The sequence below is a fragment of the Geotrypetes seraphini genome, chromosome 15, assembly GCF_902459505.1.
Source record: "Geotrypetes seraphini chromosome 15, aGeoSer1.1, whole genome shotgun sequence".
Taxonomy (NCBI): domain Eukaryota; kingdom Metazoa; phylum Chordata; class Amphibia; order Gymnophiona; family Dermophiidae; genus Geotrypetes; species Geotrypetes seraphini.
The window spans coordinates 65078751-65099847 of NC_047098.1; the positions used below are offsets into that span (position 1 = coordinate 65078751).

Genomic DNA, 21097 nt, shown 5'->3' on the forward strand with positions numbered 1-21097 from the left:
GTTGACTTAGTGTTGATGGATGGTGTTTTCCTGAGTCTCGCTCTGCTGTCTCCAAGCTGCGTCAAAGAGGAAATTGAATCTACTAGAGAGAACACGCCACAACTGATGGATAAGTTAAAGTCTCTATGGGCCAAAATTCCAGGAACAAATGGCCTGGAAACGAAGATTGGCATCTACTATCAATCCCCAGGGCAGTCCGAAGAAATTGACGGAGAAATGACAGACGAGATTAAACGCAACTGCAAGGGAGGCAACATAGTTATCATGGGTGACTTCAACTATCCGGGAATAGACTGGAACCTAGGCACCTCTGGCTGCATTAGAGAGACCAAGTTCTTGGATGCTGTAGGCGATTGCTTCCTGGAACAACTTGTCAAGGAAAATGCTAGAGGAAATGCAATTCTGGACTTAATTCTAAATGGCCTGCGAGGACCAGCACAAGATGTAGAAGTAGAAGGGACGCTGGGAAGCAGCGATCACAATATGATCCGCTTTGATCTGCATGCAGGGGAGAAACATCGGTCCAAAACAACAGCCACGGCACTGAACTTCCGAAAAGGGAATTATGAAGGGATGAGACTCATGGTAGGGAAGAAGATTAAGAAGAGAATAAGCACTGTAAAAATGCTAGAGCAAGCTTGGTCCCTTTTTAAGGACACAGTCACTGAGGCACAAAATCTATATATACCACATATCAACAAGGGATCCAAGAGGAAAAAGAACAAAGAACCGGCGTGGCTCACTGTAGAGGTGAAGGAAGCGATCAGAGACAAGAAAACTTCATTTAAGGAATGGAAAAGGTCAAAAACTGGAACAAGCACAAACAACATCAACGCAGGTGCCATAAGGCGGTAAAAGGGGCCTAAAGAGACTATGAGGGAAAAAATAGCTAAGGAAGCAAAGAACTTCAAGCCGTTGTTTCGATATATTAAGGGGAAACGACCCATGAAGGAAGCGGTGGGACCGTTGGATGACCAGGGGATAAAGGGAATGCTAAAAGAGGACAAAGCAATTGCCGACAAACTGAACACATTTTTTGCATCTGTATTTACCGAAGATGTACACAGCATACCGGAACCCATCAGGCTATATGCTGCAAACGAAGACGGAAAGCTGACAGGGTTGACGGACAGTCTAGAGGAGGTGTGTAGACAGATTGATAGGCTTAAGAGCGATAAATCCCTGGGACTGGATAGCATCCATCCGAGGGTCATCAAGGAACTGAAAGGGACCATAGCTGAACTGCTTCAACTAATAGCCAATCTGTCGATCAAATCGGGATAGATTCCGGAAAACTGGAAGGTGGCGAATGTTATGCCGATCTTCAAAAAAGGTTCGAGGGGGAGATCCGGGAAACTACAGACCTGTGAGTCTGACCTTGGTACCAGGAAAGATGGTAGAGTCACTGATAAAGGACAGCATCATTGGTCACCTTGACGGACACGGGCTGATGAGGACCAGTCAGCACGGTTTTAGCAAAGGCAGATCGTGTTTCATGAACTTGCTGCACTTCTTTGAGGGAGCAAACAGACAGATAGACAAGGGCGATCCGGTCGACATTGTATATCTGGATTTTCAGAAGGCGTTAGACAAGGTTCCACATGAACGACTACTTTGGAAAATTGCGAGCCATGGAATCGAGGGTGAAATACTCAAGTGGATTAAAAACTGGCTGGAGCATAGGAAACAGAGAGTGGGGGTAAATGGACAATACTCGCAGGGCTCGGTGCTTGGACCCGTGCTCTTTAACATCTTTATAAAAAATCTGGACATAGGTACGACGAGCGAGGTGATTAAATTTGCGGACGATATGAAGTTATTCAGACTAGTGAAGATGCAGGGGGATTGCGAAGATCTACAACGTGACATAATCAGGCTCGAGGAATGGGCATCGACATGGCAGATGAGGTTCAACGTGGATAAGTATGAAGTGATGCATATCAGTAACAAAAATCTCATGTGCAAATACAGGATGTCCGGGGCAGTACTTGGAGAGACCTCCCAGGACAGGGACTTGGGAGTTCTGATGGATAAGTCGATGAAGCCGTCCACGCAATGTGCGGCAGCAGCAAAAAGGGCAAACAGAATGCTAGGAATGATAAAGAAGGGAATCACGGACAGATCAGAGAAGGTTATCATGCTGCTGTACCTGGCCATGGTGCGCCCTCACCTGGAGTACTGCGTCCAGCACTGGTCGCCGTTTGAAGAAGGACACGGTACTAGTCGAAAGGGTCCAGAGAAGAGCGACTAAGATGGTTAAGGGGTTGGAGGAGCTGTCGTACAGTGAAAGATTAGAGAAACTGGGCCTCTTCTCCCTCCAACAGAGGAGATTGAGAGGGGACATGATTGAAACATTCAAGGTACTGAAGGGGATAGACTTAGTAGATAAGGACAGGTTGTTCACCCTCTCCAAGGTAGGGAGAACGAGAGGGCACTCTGTAAAGTTAAAAGGTGATAGATTCCGTACAAACGTAAGGAAGTTCTTCTTCACCCAGGGAGTGGTAGAAAGCTGGAACGCTCTTCCGGAGGCTGTTATAGGGAAAAACGCCCTCCAGGGATTCAAGACAAAGTTAGACAAGTTCCTGCTGAACAAGAACGTATGCTGGTAGGGCTAGTCTCAGTTAGTGCACTGGTCTTTGACCAGAGGGCCACCGTGTGAGTGGACTGCTGGGCATGATGGACCACTGGTCTGATCCAGCAGCGGCAATTCTTATTTTCTTATGTCTCCTTCATCTCAGACTTGCTGTAACCATACCAAGCTGACCTTTTCACTGGAGGCATGGCTATATTCCTTACATCTTCACACTGTTCTTTCAACAGTTGCAGCTCTATGAGGAGATGCCTTGTGTCCAAATGCCACGTATTTTTATATTGAACCAGTTTATCATGTAAAGCCAAACACAGAACTCTGCAATCATTCTAAAGTTTTTCAGATTCTTTCCTTTCAGATTGTGCTTGGAAATCCATATCCTCATGAGCCTTAGAGCTGTTGTGAGCCATCTGCAATGTGACACAGGTCCTATTTCCAATAGAACGAGATATTTTGTCAAGATACCACCAGTGGTAATGGTAGTTACAAGTCTATAGCCATAGCTTTGATCTGTGATTAACTCTTTGATCACTTCATTGCTGAGCTGAGGAAGATCAGGGCCAACAGAGAGAGCTCAATAAAATTAGGATCTATTTCCAGTGCAGTAGCAGAATTCAGCATTTTTCCAATGGGACCAGCCTAGTTGTTGCGTAATGTCTTGCCATCTAAAGCACTCACCAAGTACCTGAATATTGGCAGATAGCTGGGCTATGTGCGATTTGGATGGCCGGGAGCCATTCCTGGCCATCTAAATAGTGCCAAATATCGAGCCCTAAGACACTCTCTGCACCTTTACAGGCTCCCCGACTCAATGAACATTTCTGCACCTGGTATTCCAAATCCTCTTTTCCTTTCCACCTAGTCTCCTAGGTTAAGTACTGCCTGGATAACTTTCCCCTGTCCTTTCTTACTGTTGAGGAGAGACAGGCTGCCATTTGCAATGACATGGGAAATATTATCTCATTACTAAATAATAAACATTATCGCAGGACAAGCAGGCAGCATATTCTCCACATATGGGTGACGTCATCCACAGTGCCCCGAGGCAGACAGCCTTGCAAGCAGACTTGCTTGAAGAACTTTCAGAAAGTTCACGAGTGTTGCACCGTGTATGCGTGACTTCCCGTCGAATGTAGGTCGCGCATCTCCTCTGGAGTACCTCAGTTCTCGTTTTTCCACGGAGCTAAGAGGCACCTGTTTCTAAGCTCTGCCCCAAATTCGAGTTGTGCTTTCTCGCACCGCGGCTTTTTTCTTTTGTTTCTAAGTCACTGTGCGTCGCGCTTTAAAAAAAAAAAAAATAATAATAACTTTTTTTCTTCCGTTCTCGTCCGGTGGGGCATGGCCTTAGGGCCTGCCGCCAGCCCTCAATTGGCTGCAGCCGTACTTTTTGTCTATGTCCCGGCCTGTTACGAGTTTTAAAAGATGTAGCCAGTGCAACAGGGCGATTTCACTCACTGACCCGCACCATTGGTGTATAAAGTGCTTAGGACCTGAACATTGTAAGAATCGTGCCCACGTTGTGCTACCCTTCAAAAAAGAGCTCTCCGGAGACGTCGTGTCCAGATTCAGCAGCTCTTTGAAATGGAGCCCTCTACTGAAAAGGCCTCGTCCGCGGCCTCATTGGTTTTCAGTTTGGTTCTGTATGAAATACAAAAATTTTCAATAAAGAAACTAAGACTAAAATAACTAAAAAAACCTGCTCATTTTGTTACAGTTTTAAGTCAGGAGGCTGGAAGCTTCAATTTCAGATTTATGAGGTGCTGCTACAAGGTTGTCTCCCTGTTTCTTTGTGAAACATTATAGATTAAATGCTGAAGTCTCCCTTGAAGGGTCATTTGGAAGAGGAGTTCCACAGCCCGCAGTAAATCATCTCATGCCCATATATTCCTCGGGACTATTTGTTAGCATTGACAGTCCTTTGATGATAACTTTTTCCTTTCTGGGGGGTTTTTCTTTTCTTTTATCTTACTAGATAATTTTTATACTGTGTGCCATTATATATCATTCTGAAGTAGAAAACTTATGTCATATTTTTTTTATTAATTTATGCAAGTGTTGGGAAGCGCTTGTTCTAATGTGAGAACAGAGAATGTGTTCAGTACCTGCCATTTAACTCAACTGTATGATTGAAATACAGAGTGAAAAGTAAAAGCCAATGGTCCAGAATGCCATCAAGTGAATTCATGGAACAAGAATTAAGACTGCAAACTCTCATTTTATCTTCAATGTCTGTACCTCTAGCTGTTACTAGAACTGTGATGGTCTCAGGTTGAGGATGGGTTTTGGTTCTTCCCTCTGTAGCATAAGGGCCGTGACACAGGGCCCCCGATTGCCAGGGTCAGACCTTCAAGTTTCTCTTTGCAGAAATGAGAAAAAAGGTGGGATGTTGTTGTTAGTTGTTAAGGGAACGTGTGAGATTAGTAGCCTGGGCATCGAATTGGCCAAGTAGAAATTGAGGCGGATAGGGAAAAAATAATCCCAAGTGTAGGTGCATGTTTCTAGGTTCAGTTAAGGATCTTAAAATCTCCTCTCTTCTCTCTCCCAGAGAACTCTGTTCCTCAGATAAACCGCTCTTAGCTGTGCCCTTCTCCTCCACTGCCAATTCTAGGCTTCATTCCTTTCAACTAGATGCCTGGAATAAATTACCCGAGTTTGTCTGCAAAGCCCCTTCCCTTGTTTAAAAGCAGACTGAAAACCCACCTTTCTGATGCAGACTTCAATCCATAACCCTACTCCCCACTGCCCTCAAACCCCATTCCCCCTAACTGTTATTATTATTATTCCCCCTAAAAGTTATTATTATTATTATCACATAATTCTCTCTTGTATAACTGTAGTGGTCCCAATCGCTCTCTCTTAAATGGGTACATCTTCCAGAATGGAGTACAATATTTAATATCTGAGATGGTTACTTTTACCAACCTCGTTACACTCATGTCACACCTCTCCGCAAATCACTTCACTGGCTCCCTATCTGCCTTCACATACAGTTCAAGCTTCTATTGCTGACCTACAAGTGTGTTCATTCTGCTGACCCTCAATATCTCTCCCCACCCTGGCATCCTGTTTGTCTGATTGTAAGATAAGTAGGGACTGTCTTCTTTGTGACTCTGTATAGCGCTGCATATGTCTGGTAGCACAAGTTACATAAGCACTGTGTGGCTCAGGCACTGAAATCCAGAGAAAGCAACTGACTATTGGTTCTGACCAGTGGCATAGTAAGGAGGGATGGGGGGGGCAGTCTGCCGCGGGCACCATTTTGGTAAGGGCGCAGGCACCAATCCTCTCCACCCCCGCCCCACCCCATCCCACCCCTACTGCTGCACATGCGCACTGCTTCCCTTCCCCCGTAGCATTTCTGATGCAAGCAGCAACCCCCAAGCTGCTGTCGTACCTAGGAAGTGACATTAGAGGAAGAGCCAACGCTGGTGTGACAGCAGCTTGGGGGTTGCTGCTCACACCAGAACATTGCTGCATCTCAAAAAAGCTATAGCAGAATTAGAAAAGGTTCAGAGAAGAGCAGCCAAAATGATAAAGGTTATAGAACCCACTCATAATGAGGAAAGACCAAAGAGGTTGGGGCTCTTCAGCTTGGAAAAGAGACAGTTGAGGGGGATATGATTGAGATCTACAAAATCCTGAGCGGAGTAGAGAGTAAGAGTGAATCGATTTTTCAGCCGTTCATAAAGTCCAGAAACCAGGGGATGCTCAGTGAAATTACATGGAAGTACTTCTAAAAGAAATAGGAGGACATTTTATTTGTCTTACTCATTGCCAGAGGATGTGGTTACAGCAGAAAGATTTGGATGAGTTCCTTCTATTTAGACAGACATGGGGGAAGCCACTGCATGCAATGCTGCTACTATTTGGGTTTCTGTCAGAGACTTGTGACCTGATTGGCCACTGGATACGAGGCTAGATGGACTGGTCTGAGCCAGTATGGCTGTTTTTATGTTCTTATGGGGTTACCAGCATTGACTATCTGCCTGCATCCACATAATTCTGGCCCTGCCAAAAACCTGAATATTTGCGAAGTACTCTGACTATCATGGGTTGAATATTGCCCAGTGTGCTCGTAAATTTAGGTCTGCCATTCATTTGCCAATATTTTTAAGCCTAGTGCTAAAAATCAGTGCTAAGCTCCTAAGATTTTTTTTCCCTCACCTTAAATCTGCCCCTGTTGCCACCCACTATTTAAGCTCCTAAATTTAGGTGTTTTTAATGAGATTCAAAGGATTTACCATAGTTGGGTATCTAAATTTATACACAAAATGAACTAAACTAAGGGCTCTATTTAGCTAGCCGGAAACAGCTCCTGACCGGCTAACATAGCCAGCTATCTGCCGATATTCAACGGGAGATGACCGTCTATCTCCTGCTGAATATCCCTTTCAGCAGATAGTTTGGTGACTGGCTTCGTCACATGGCATAGCTAGTCACCACCAATAATCAACGGCTCACCAGCTAAGACTAAGAAGCCGGGCCTATTATTGGCCGCTAGGCCTTAGCCAGCCAGTCAATACACATCGGCTTAGCTGGCTATGTCTCGTCTAGCCAAATGTAAACTGGAAACTCAATGCCTATAACCAGCTACAGTTTTGCCGTGGACTGTGGTAGACAGCAGTCTGAATATTGGGCAGTAAACTCCTAAATTTAGGTAATACGTATTTACCAGACAGTGGTCATCCTTACTATTTCCTTCCGGTACTGGATAAGACTACATGAGGCTAAACTGTAGCTTATAGTTGTTGGCGTTGGGACTTGTTGTTTTGGGGGACGTTCAGGGGGAGGGAGGGGGTTTATGTCATTCTTTGATGACTTGCAGTATATGATTACTTATCTGGTTTATTTTTGTATTTTTATATCTTGTATATTGGATTGTTTGACTTTGTTGTTGTTGTCAATAAAAAATTGTTTCAACCATAAACTCATTTTTCAGCTGTGTAACTAATTAAAAAAAATAAAATGTTTTGTTCTTGTGTAGTGTGTTTAGTTCAGCACAATTTGCAGAGGTTGCTCGGGTGGAGGAGAGAGGAGAATGAATCGGAGCCACTGCCTGGTCCCGTAGCTGCTCAGTACAGCTGAGGACATGGTTTCTAAACTAGGGTCGGAGTAATTGTTTCAGCTTTTTTTAATACCCACCAGGCTAGTTACTGGAATGGAGAGGATCAAGGATACAGAGTGTGTCCTATTAAAATTCTCATGGGTTGTGCTGATGCCAGCACCTCTGCTGATACTTCGTTTGTGCCAGGTAATAGAAAAGGCAGGAGCGGGTTGGGAATGCATCTCCTTCATGCCTTCCCAGAGCACACACTTGTTATCGCACTGCACCAGTGCTGGCAGTGAGCAGCCTGCCAGAACAACAACTATAGGCTGCTTAATTAAATACTCTGATAATTTTAATGTCAATGAATGTAAATATTATGACAAATGTAGATAGAAAACATGGTTGTATTTTCAAGGCAAAAGCCTAATAAATGAGTAATGGTGGCAGGGAACCACCTGGAAAGAGCAGCCTTCAACATAAATAGGTTCTGGCTGTGGAATAGAGCAGATAACCTTGAAGCTGAGCAGGACACGCCGGGAAAGTTGGCCGTGCCACTCTTTGATTGTGTACGCATCTGGCTCTCCCTCTGTAGTCTTTTTGACCTGGGTTTCATGTGCATGTATCATTGTGGGGCACTAGGGTTTCCAGACGTCCAGGTTTTGAAAAGCTTGCAACAAATCACTGTTGGCCAGGAGGGCATCCACGTATGTGCGTTTGCCACGCAATGATGTCACGTGCGCGTGACATCATTGCTTCACATCCGCACACGTACGATGCCCTCCTGCCCGATGAGAGCTGGGGTGGGGCTAGGGTGGGATTGGAGGCGGGACGGGGGCGTAACGGGGCGGGTGGGTAGAACTGGGCGGGTCTAGGGGTCACTCTGTTTACTGCTGTTAGTCTCTCCATTTGGCTCCAGAAAAAGGAAGACGGATTGAGACATCCGGGTTTTACTTCCATTGTGGAAGTAAAATCCGGATATCTCAATCCGTCCTCCTTATTCAGGAGCCATATGGTAACCCTATCATTTTCTAGGATTAGGCTGGTCTGCTTTTCTTTGCATGGTTCTTTCTGCCTACCTAGTGATCCTTATGTGCTGTCATTTTGCAAAAGCCAGGATTGAAATCCCACTACTGCTTCTTGTGATTTCTTATTCATTGCCTTCAATGCCTCGGCTAAAAATTTAGAGGCCCTTTTAGTAAGCTATGGTAAGACCTAGTGCAGATAAAAAGCATTACTGCGGGGTGTGCTCAGGCATCCCGTGGTAGTTTTGGGATCAGTATACGCTAAAAAATAGCTTTTATTATTTAGCTCTGGGTACGGTCTGGGGGCAGAGAAGTAGGTGTGCTCCGAACAGCTTTTCATAACCCAGCACTTTGTCTGGGTTTTGAAAAGCAGATCACGTCGGGAGGAGGCATCCGCTGGCGCAATGTGGTGATGGATGAGACAGTCCCTGCTCAAAAGAGCTTACAATCTAGTTAAGACAAACTGGACCAAAAAGTACTTCTGTACCTCTGTTCAGTTCTTTTGTCACTTCCGTGCCTTGTCATTATTCTCTAGGTAGGGCAGTTTTGACTTTATTCTTAGTATCTTTTAGTTTCAGCCCTCGGCTGGTTTAAGTATTGGCCAAAGGTTCGTTTGCACTTCTTTCTGTGTGTTCTTGTGGCTATACATCTGGTTTTCTTTTAGTACCTAATTATTTGTGTTCATTTGCTGTCTGGCCTTTATTTTATCAGGTTTCACATTTTGTGATCGTATATTGCTTTCAGATTTCCAAGGCTTCTTTCCACAACTGCCAAAGTTGGTCCATCATATCTTGGCATGTAAGCCATACCCTTTAGTGTCCCGTCCCCCCCTATCTTTATGTACTTTCATTCACCTCATCCACATGTACACGCAGTCTTCCTTATCAGGTATACACTCGCATGCCCAAATGTTCACAATGGCCACCATGTTTGTTTAGTTTTGCTTTTTTTGGTTTGTTTTTCAGTCTAATGATCACCAGGTGGTTTTGCCCCTCCAACGTCACATGCGCACATGTTTTTTCATGTGTAAGGGACTCAGATAAGTTCATTGTATAGCCCAAATGAATTGTGGTTTGATGAACTTAATGAACTATGATTTGATCTATCATTGTTGGGACATTGAATTCCACTGAATGAATTGTGATTTGAATTGGGATTTACATGAATTTATTGAATGAATTATAAACTGTGATTTGGGTTTTTAAAAATTTAAATTGAATCAGGTTGGGCAGACTGGATGAACCATTCGGGTCTTTTTCTGCTGTCATCTATTATGTTACTATGCTTTGGCATGCCAGATAGCATGTCAAAGCAGCTCCTGATTGGTGTAGCCTGACTTTAGTTCCTGGAAGAGGGGGTCAGAAACGACTAAGAAGGATCCTGCACCTGATTTTCAGCACCCGCCACCGCCCCAGCTTCCCTCTCCTGCCTCTGATCCGCTCCTAAACCACATTCGTGGTTTTTTGAAATTTGCAGGTGCTACTGGAACAGAACCCTCGTGAATTTTGGGGGAGTACTGTGTACACAATGATCTGCTGCTGGGCACAGAACAGCAGGGCAAGATCAGTTTAGATAAACTATCAACGTATTTTAATTTTTGGACGCAGTGATTGTGTCCTGTTGCATGTCTGTATTTTTCTACAGTAAAATATTGATAGCTTCTCTGGCTTAGAAAGTTGTTTTATTTGCAGAGGAAATCATTTTAAAAATAATAAGAAAAAAAGGTTAAATTTAATTTAAAGGTCAGCAAGTTTCATTTGAGAGAGTGTGTAGAAGTAAATTACTTGCCACCGCTAGAAGCTGTAGCATTTCACACAAATTGATGTCAGGCAAATCGATTCAGAGAGACGTAAAAACCCTGTTTTGGGTTGGTTTTTTTTGAGAGGGGAGGGGAAGAAGCAGCTTATTGATATAGCACCCTCGTGTGGGTGTCATAGTCTGGGCCCAACTAGCAAGAGTCCTCCTCGGGCAAGCTATGTCAGTCCATGAATGCTTTGTGCCTGGTGCCTTCACTTGAGGAAAAGTGATAGCTGGTACAGTGGCGAGTGAGGGTAGGAGGCACCCTGGGCAGTGGCAACCCCTATGCGCCCCCTGCTCAATCTACACACCCCGCTCCTTCCATGCCACACTTGCACCCTCCCTTTCCCCTGTACCCCTTTAAATCTTTGCCAGAATGAGCAACTTCTCCGGCCTGCTGTTCGCATCAACATTGGCTTTCTCTCTGATGTCACTTCCTGGCCCCTTGACCAGGAAGTGATTTTAGAGGGGCGTCAGGGCAGCACGAGCAGCAGGCCAGAGAGATTGCTCGTGCTGGCAAAGATTTAAAGAGGTACAGGAGGGAGAGGGAGGCACGGGTATGGCGGCATGGGGGGAGGAGAGTTGCTGGCGGCACCCACCAAGACGGCCCAGAATGGTTGGGCCCCCGCCCCCCTTACTATGCCACTGAGTTGGTAGCATTTCCCTTCCTTCACTCAGGAAAACTAAAAACAGTGACTGTAAACAATGCTGACTATATTTACAAGATTTTATAACTTATAAAATTGAAAGTTCATCAAAAGTACCAACAGTGCACTTAAAATAGTTGAGGTATAACCATGCAAAGCAGGCTAGGGTTACCAGACGTCTGGATTTCCCCAGACATGTCCATTTGAGGATTTTTCAAAACCCAGTACTTTGTCCGGGTTTTGAAAAGCCTCCTCAAATCACATTGGGCAGGGAGAAAATCCACGCATGCGCTGATGTGATTTGTGGAGAAGAGCAGGGGGCGGACAAAAGCAGGCAGTGGGGAGGGGGGCTAGGGCGGGACTGGGGTCCGGATTTTCCAATTGGAAAATCTGGCAACCCTACCCCAGGCCTGCCTTGAGCCCTGGTAGTCTAGGGGTGAGCTGGGACAGGAGTGACCCAGGAACTCGCAAGGCTGCAGCAGAAACTTGCAGCAGTCATTTTCTTTAGCGGCTCTGCATGGGGCAGGAGCATAGGAGGATCTCTCCTGCCCCGGTTCTCCAGTGGATCACCAGGGTGTGTAAGCTAGGCTTTTGCAGGGTCGAGGTGGGAGGGAGGATGGGGTAGTGTGGAGCTGGCTGGAACAGGAGATGGGAAGGGTCATTCCTTCCCGGCTCACCGCTGGACCACCCAGGGCTCAAGGCAGGCCCAGGGGAGGCCTGCAACGGGTCTGGGAGGGGGTGCACTCAAATATAAACCGAGACCCCTATTTGTGGGCCATTTTTGGGGGGGCCCATAAATCTAGGTTTATATTCAAGTATATACAGTAGATGGCCCTAGATATGCAGTGTTTGTTTTGATGAGGTCAGTACTATTTGTCCCTTTTCATTATAGATTAATTTCTTTTCTTGTTAAGGTGATGTGTTTTTGGGGAATGTTATATGTGAGACCTGCTTTAGATGGTCTTGTGAGCTGATTGTTCGCTTGATATGCAGTGGTCCTTTTAAGCTGAGGTCATCACTCAATGACGCTTTTAATTATAGATTGTTTTTCAAGAGTGTGAGCATAGAATTGTTTTAGGAGCAGCTACTGTCTCTATGCACTTTTATTATTCATATGCAGTTTTTTCTCACAGTGCACCATGAGCCCAGGCATTTCTCTGTATGCAGCCTTTGGAGTACTAAGGGACCCTTTTACTAAGCTGTGCTAAGAAATGGGCTTATAACGTCCTTATGCGGGCCTTTACCGTGTGCTAAGCCTATGTCCAGCAAGGCCATCAAATAGGGCTTTTCCCTTTTTGTTTCATTTATGGCTGGGCACTGTTAGCATTAGCAGCTGGAAAGTGGAGACGGCCAATGGGGATAATGATGTCACTGGGTCACACTCATTATTAATTTTATTGTTGACCCAACAGGGCAAGTACTGGGAAAAAAAAAAGGTGGGGGGGGGGGGAAACACAAAAACAGTGGAAAAACAATAACAAAAAAATCATTAGACAGTACCTGGATGAATACAGGAGATTATATAAAAACAGTTTATTAAAAAGTCCAGTAATAGCTCTGCAACTGTACTCAATTGTAGGCGATGTGCAATGGGCTATTAGAACCAGCAATTCTAGCCTTCCTCACTTGTCCATATATCCTGGAGACACATCAACTACATTGAAAGCAAGTGTCCAGCCAAAAAATTGAAGCGAGGGACTCAAGAGTTTGCAGCGAGCTCCTTGTTTTTCAATGTCAGAAACACAATCCCCTGAATTCTACAAAACGCTAAAAATTACGTGTGCAAATTTGGGCAATTTCATTAACTAACGAGCCAACAAGCTCCGATAATTGGGATCTTAATGAGCAATTATTGGCATTAATTAGTTTTATTTAAAATTGATATGCTGGATCCGTGTTTACATTTCACATGTGAGTTTAAAAAGGGGGCATTGAAATGGGAGGATCATGGGTAGATTGAGGACGTTCTTTGGATTTACACATGTCATTATAGAATAAGGGGGATCTGCGCATAAGTTAGGCACAAGGATTTACGAATTGCTGCACCTAAAGCTAGGTGAGGATCCCGTGCGTAAGCGCTACTCTGTAAACTACGCCTAACTATAATCACCGTTTATAAAATAGCACTGAGCTTTTGTTTTTTAGGTGCCATGTATAGAATTTAGTCCAATATGCTCAAATTAATGCACTAGTTAGGAAAACTTATTTTATGCTATGGAAATTGTGATCGATTAGGGTCTATTTTAATCCTTCCTCATTTAGACCACTGGTACAAGCATTGATTTTGAGTTCTCTGGATTATTGAAACATCATTTATGTAGCCTCCAGTAAAAAGAATATCAAAAGGTCGCAAATGGCTGTTCAAATTTTTTCAAGTTGAAAATCAACCGATCATGTAACTAAATTCTTTCGGAAGCTACACTGGTTCCCAGTTGAGGCAAGATTATTATTCAAGTTAGGTTGTACCTGTTACAAGACATTGTTTGGCCTTATACCTGATTATATTATTGATCACTTTAAATTTACTGACACAAAATGTTTTTCATGGAATTTTAGATTATTTGCATTTCCTACTGTAAACGGTTGCATAGGCAAAAGATTTTTCCATAGAATTTTATCTTTTCAAGCTGGGTCAGGGGAATAAACCCTTTTCTGTCCTGTTGAACTCTAACTTCTCTCTGTCTTTAAAAATGCTAAAGACTTACTTTGACAAATTCTTCTGAATATGATAATAATACTGTGCTTGGTTCAGTCTCTTGATTGTTGTTAACCATGTTGAACTGAGAGGTTACTACTACTACTACTACTATTAATTATTTCTATAGTGCTGCCAGATGCACGCAGCGCTGTATAGAGTCACAAAAAGTAAGAAAACAGTCCCTGCTCAAAAGAGCTTACTGCAGTATATAAGTGAATTTATTATGTTATGTTCACAAACTTTAGCCTCTCATATAATCAGCTTTTTTGCTTTACTTTTGTAAGCCGTAAATAGGCAAATGTGTGATGACTTCCTCTTTCAATGCCATTTTGAATGATGTGGCACTATTTTGTCCGATCTACTAATTGATCCCTGAGACAGGCAGTTGCTGAAACACATCTGTGTTGGGTCAGCAATAAAATGAATAACCAGAGTGTAGCTCCAGTGACATCATTATCCTCATAGCCATCTCCGTTTTTTGCTGTTTCTGGTTGCTGCTGAATGTTTTGGTCTTTTCCTGTTTATCTTCAATATTAGCATCCAGCAGCAAAAAATTACTGTGGGAACACTGAAGGCATCCTATTTAGGAGGCATTAAGGTCTCCCACATTATGGATGCACTAACCAGTTAGTGCCGCAGTAATGTCAGTACCCATTCTCCTTCCTGATATGCCCCTACAAAAAGTAATAATTACTATGATTGTTGCAGTTGTCCGGGTCTTGCCGCATCAGGGTAGGTAGAACCGATGTTTCAGCCATCATGATGTGGCTTTCTTCATGGTATGCTTTCAGGTCTGCAGTTGTCTTTATATACAGTTGGTCCTCTAACCTGATTGGCTGGGGTTTGAGGTGACTGAGGCAGGAAATTCTGTGGTCACAAATTTGAAATTGGCAGGAAAGTTTATTGGTCACAGATTTGAATTTTGACCGGAAAGTTGGTTGGACTCAATTTTAAATTCTGGCAGGAAAGTCTGTTGGTCACATTTTTTAATTCTGTCAGAAGAGAGGCTGGAAACTTTGAGATGGAGGGAGAAGGCATTTGTCCTCGGTCCCAGTCCTCTTTGCGCTCAAGTTTTTTGGGATGTGCTGTTGCCATGACTTGTTTATGGAGAGCCCTTTATCTCCATTGAAGTTATTAGGGTATCTTGCCATCTCTATTGTCTCTTTGAGTCTTCTCGGATACCGGCAGTCTTCTTTCTCCAGGATGTTTGTGTTCTCCAAACTAAAAGTCCTGGAGAAATAAAACCTCTGGTGGATTAGCACTTAATGTAACTTAGCAAAAGGGCCACAGAATTTCGCAGGAAAGGATTAACTACCCAAGACTTCAGGACTTATTTGTAGGCTTTGTAAATTTGCCTCTGATGCAAGCATTCCATGTGTTGAAACATGTCAAACATATAAACTAATGGACAATTTTATCTATGCCATTGTAGAAAGATTGCTCTCGGAGTTCAAAGAAGCGTGGGATGAACACCGAGGATCTAGAATCAGAAAATAATATTAAATATTGAACTAAGGCCAGTACTGGGCAGACTTGCACGATCTGCGTCTGTATATGGCCGTTTGGGGGAGGATGGGCTGGAGAGGGCTTCAATGGCTTGGAGGGTGTAGATGGGCTGGAGTAGGTTTTAATGGAGATTTCGGCAGTTGGAATCCAAGCACAGTACCGTTGAGAGCTTTGGATTGTTGCCCAGAAATAGCTAAGAAGAAAAAATTTAAAAAATTTAAATTGAATCAGGTTGGGCAGACTGGATGGACCATTCGGGTCGTTATCTGCCGTCATCTACTATGTTACTATATGTTATCAAAAGCTGCTTTCATCTAAGCCCACTGGTTGACATTGTGGAATGTCTACTAATGGGTTTTATGCATGCTCAGGACTAGTGCTGCCCAATTTAAGGAAAAAAAATTTTCAATTCGATTCAGCCTATTGAATTGATTTTTAAATTTGATTTGATTTTCCTGCCCAATTGGGTGGGGGTTTTTTTTGTTTTTTTTTTCAAAAATCCTGGTGGGTTTATTGTATAGCCTCTTCACTCCCTTTGCCCTCGCCTACCCACACTGGTCCTGTGGTGGAAACAAAATAAACAAAAAATACTTTTCCTCTCTCTGTTAAATTCTAGCTCAGTTTAACACCAGCTCTGGAAGGATACACATTTCAAATCTGACATATTGTAATCACAAAACAGAAAATAAAATTATTTTTCCTACCTTTTGTTGTCTGGTCATTTTTCAAATCATGTTGGTCCCAGGCTCTGGTTGTCTTCTGATCAGGCTCTCCTTCTTTCTTCCATCTCTGCCCTCCCCTTCTGTTTCCCTTTCCTCCCCTGGAGGTCTGGCATCTTTCAATAATAGAGTAAAATGCTTTAACACACTCATAGTGGCTGCGTTAGGACTTAACACTCTTTAGTAAAGGGGCCCTTAAGTGCATGGAAAATTGATTTAACATGCACAATAAATTTCTAAGTTACATTTTTTCATTAAAAGTGTGAAACAATATTAGAAAATCTTTGAGCACTGGAAGAGAAGAGAGAGGCCAAATTTTCCAAAAATGAGTCAAATGTATTTTTGAGCTGTAGAATTTGATGTTTTCCAGTTGATGACTGAACACGGACTTTCTTTTGCCCTTTTTTCTCAATCTGCAGGGTGAAGGCAAAAAAGGGGGTAAATCTTTTGAACACCAAATCAAGAGACCCTCAGTGGATAGTGAACTCTGAACTATTAACTGGTGGAAAGCATTCAACTGCAACTGTCGATGTGAGCCGGATTGAAGGGTCTTCTCAGAGGTGAGTGCTTATGTTGTTCGGCGTTTTCTGAAGTGTTACAGTCTTGGAGTCAATATTTAGGAGCCTCTCCAGAAATGTTAGCTCATGTTATTGATGTTAGTGTATTTTAGGGTTTCACCTAACCAGTGAAAAATAGTTTTCATGTCAAGAAATGGTAAGTGACTAACCCCCTCAACCTTCTACAAAACTGTAGTGCCGTGGCGGTAACAGCTCCGACGCTCATAGGAATTTTGTAAAAGGGAAGGACTAATCTCATTATAGGAATTTCTGATATCAGTAATTCCGACAGAATTATTCAAAGTACATAAGTAAAACTAAAAATAAATCTATATTTTAATACGTAAGTAAAAAGTAAAGAATTTACTTAAATGAAAGTAAAAGGGTTATTGCTTAATATAACACTTTTTGATTAAAAATTAACCTCCCTCCTTTACAAAGCCACACTAGTGTTTTTACCGCCAGCCACCACGGTAGCAGCTCCTATGCTCATAGAATTCCTATGAGCATCAGAGCTGTTACCGTCATGGCCGGCTCTAAAAACGCTAGCGTGGCTTTGTTAAGGAGGGTGTAAAAGAGCTGCAACTATAAGGAAGACTTTTATCTAACTGCATTTCTCTTCTAGTAAAAGTAAAATTTTGAAAACGATTTTCACTCATGCAAGTGTGCTTGTGAATCGTTAATCCAGTTCAACAACTGCAGTGGAGTGTTCAGTCTGAGATAAAAAGTTCCTTCACATCTCACCAGGTGGCAGTATATCTGATGTCATCTGATGGGGCAGCTGTTGACCAAAGGAATCTCTGTCTGAATCACTCTGGGTCACCAGGCCGCTCAGTGGTATAAATTAATATCTGGATTTTTGAATAAAAAACCAAAAACTGGTCTTCGTGACATTTGGAGCATTGAGATAAAGCATCAAATTACTGCGTCTCAATGGCCACGAATCGGGACTTGGAGGATGAAATGTACAGTGTCTGCATCTATGAGACAAACGTGGTTTTTCTTATTACATAAAGCATGTTGGACTCCGGTTAGATTACAGAAATTAGATAGTTGCAAGTCTAATAGATGCTGGCACTGCCATCTTGAACCTGGGACATTAGATCTTTTATTATTTTATTGTCCCTTGATACTTCAATTTTGGAGATCTATTTGGGATCAGGTGAACAAAGTACTGGAAAATCAGTGGCATTAACATATGACACTGTGCTATTTGGCACTTTGATGAGAGCTAAAAGCCAAATATCATCTCACAATAACAAACTTCTCTTTATTATGACAGGGGTTGCCATACAGCTTATTTTAAGGAATTGGAAAAACTGGGATCGATTAAACTATACCTTTTGGTGGGAGTTTTTTGTGTCACATCTTTAAAATGGAACGTATTATGGCTATACAACGGGGGCATTAAAAGAAGTTTCTGGATATTTGGGAGCCATTGACAAAATATTGCAAACAGTGATTGTTGATTTTGCCCCTTGATCATGCACGTCCAGGGTGGGGTTGGAAAATATTTTTAATTTGAGTGCAATTTTTTAATATGAAGATGGGGCTGATATAGGTATTTGTCATAGATTACAATTTTGATTGAATTTAGGTGCTATTATAGTGTAATATGATTGTATAATATGTTGCACTTACTTTTGGCTTCAAAATGAATAAAGTTATTAAAAAAAAAAGAATACTTTATCATCGGCATTAGAAGTGGTGCTATATAACTCATCATTTTCATCTTCATTTTCATTATGGCACCATGTCCGTACCTTGGACACCATCTTGCAGTGCCCTCAGGGATCACCCCTATCCTCTTTAACATCTACATGTCCTCCTGAAGCTCCTCCAACTTTCCCCCCTTGAAACAATCTACACATACGCTGATGACATCCTTGTCCTCCTTGAAACAGACCAGAACCTCACCAACCTCCACGAGAATATTACATCTTGCATAATGAGACTCCACTCCTGGTCCATCTCGGTACAGATGAAACTAAATGAATCAAAAACAAAATTACTCTGGCTCGGCCCAAAGTTAGAACACCTGCCCACCATCTTCGCACTACCCACAGGCGCTGCTCTGCACCTTGAGTTCTCAAGCAAGGTCCTTGGCATCACTATTGATTCTTCTCTCTCCCTCAATGACCACCTCAACTCCTTGGCAAAATCATGCTTTTTCAGCCTCCACATGCTGAGGAAAGTAAGATCCTACTTTCGCCAAAAACATTTCGCCGTCTTCGTCCAATCCATCATCCTCTCCAAATTTGACTACTGCAATGCCATTTACTTATGCCTAACAAAAAAAAGTCTTCAAAGACTCCAGCTTATCCAGAATACTGCAGCCAAGTTGATCTTTGCAAAATGCAAATCTGACCATGTCTCCCCACTCCTGTCCAATCTTCACTGCCTCCCAGTGATTTCCAGAATTTCAAATGCTCCTGCCTGGCTTTTAAGATCATTCACGGCATCCTTCCTCCCCTAATCCCACTATCCTTTAACTCCTCAAGTCCTGACTCCACAAGACCCGCCCAAAGATATAAACTATCCTTCCCCTCTCTACGCGGTATTCTCTATGCAGGTAAACTGGGAAAATCTCTTTTCTTCAAAATCACAGGTCTCTGGAACGACCTTACTATCCCGTTGTGGAACCTGGGCTCTCTCCAACTATTCTGCAAGCAACTGAAAACTTGGCTCTTCTCTAACATGTATCTTGAATGATTCGATCATGTCCCCTCTCAATCTCCTCTTTTCAATTGTTTCCTAAAATGTTGATAAGAAGTAGAGGTCAATATCATTAGCTTAAGGTCCTTATCCCAAGAACCTACTTGATAGGAAAAAAGACGCTGATTGTACTTTTAAAACTGGCAGCCTTTAACTGATGGTAAAACGATAAAAGCATGTGAACATTGGGAATGTGTTGAATTGACAAAAATGAATGAATCTATAAGATAGTTGGGTACTAGACCAGTTGAGACTTGATAACAAATGCCTCTGAACTTAAATTTCACACAAGCAGCCAGTGCAACTCATGGAAAAATGGAGTAATAGGGTCAAACTTTTTCAAACCCAAAATAAGTAAAACAGCTGCACTCTGAATAATATGTAATCTAGAAAGATTTTTTTTGAGTTCCTGCAAAAAAAACACTATGAAAGCTATAAAAATTCACCTCTTCATCTAATTCTACTACCGATTACCATATGATTGCAAAGAAGTGTGTAGTAAAATTAGAACCTCTGTATATGTTAATTTAGGATAAATAAATGAATTGCATTGTAAATATGGCAAGTTGTAACCCGCTTGACTATATATTATGTAAGGATAGCAAATTGTACAGCGAAACCAGAACCTCTGTATATGTAAAGTTAGGATTAACATTTTGTATTGTAAATATGACAAATTGTAACCATTTGACTATAAAGTAGTATGGGGCTCATAATCAAAACTTAAATACATCTAAATACACCTAGACTTAGTCGTCATGCAGCGAAAATCGAATGTTTGACAAGACTGTGTAGACGAAAGTTATATGTTGTGAGTTAGATGATATAAAAGCAGGTATATAGTAAGTGCCAAAAAGGTATCCAAAGTGACCAGATAACCATTGCAGGGACAAAGTAAAGACCCCCACACACTCCCCCTGTTGCACCTGGCATAGGAAAGCCTAGTAGAGTTGCACAGAGGTGGCTTAAATATTCTAGGGCAGTGGTCTCAAACTCAAACCCTTTTCAGGGCCACATTTTGAATTTGTCGGTACTTGGAGGGCATCAGAAAAAATAGTTAATGTCTTATTAAAGAAATGACAATTTTGCATGAGGTAAAACTCTTTATAATTTATAAATCTTTCCTTTTGGCTAAGTCTTAATAATAATATTGTCATTTATAGCTAAAGAGACATATGATCAAGAAACTTTTATTTTACTTTTGTGATTATGATAAATATATACCGAGGGCCTGAAAATAGTAGCTGGCGGGCTGCGAGTTTGAGACCACTGGTCTAGGGGGTGGGCTAGTGAACCATAGAGAGGAGGACTCAGGCCCATAAGCCACTCTAACCACTGCATTTATGGTAGAAAATGTCAGCCCACCAAAACCCTACTCTTCTGCCATATAGGTGCCACCTGAAGCCCTAAAGGCTATTGGGGTCGTAGAAAGATGGGTATAGTGGGTTTTGGGGACTCACCATAACCTATAAGGGAGTTCTGGTGAGATTTTGATGTGGATCCTTTTTATGATGTTCACAGCAGTGCCCTTTAAGGTGCCCCTCTGCTCTGTTGCCATGTCTGGGTGGCCAGTCCATCACAATGCTAGCCTTTCCCACATCCAAAAGGTCTTGCTTTGGGCGTTTGGGACTTGGACACATTTTTTTGTTGAGAATATGGTATAAAGATAGATGAGTTTTGAAAAAACAAAGAAACATATTTTGGGCATACTTTTTGAGAATGGACATTTTGCTGCTGCTGACTTTGGGCAACTAGTGCTCTACGTCCAAATCGGATGTTTCTTTTGATTTTGGCCCTGT

General features: G+C 42.6%; 1 protein-coding gene and 1 long non-coding RNA gene across 4 annotated transcripts in view; one reads left to right on the forward strand and one right to left on the reverse strand.

Annotated features, from left to right (window-relative positions):
- TMEM132E (transmembrane protein 132E) overlaps positions 1-21097 on the forward strand; it is a 714010-nt gene that overhangs the window by 594914 nt on the left and 97999 nt on the right. For all 3 annotated transcript variants that reach the window (XM_033921532.1, XM_033921531.1, XM_033921533.1), the window contains one exon: positions 16446-16586. In XM_033921532.1, coding sequence (XP_033777423.1) covers positions 16446-16586 — 141 coding nt within the window. The remainder of the gene's footprint in view (positions 1-16445; positions 16587-21097) is intronic.
- The window catches only part of LOC117348903, a 304186-nt gene continuing 297587 nt past the window's right edge, over positions 14499-21097 (reverse strand). Inside the window, exon 5 of the long non-coding RNA XR_004537067.1 lies at positions 14499-15031. This is a non-coding gene — a long non-coding RNA (uncharacterized LOC117348903). The remainder of the gene's footprint in view (positions 15032-21097) is intronic.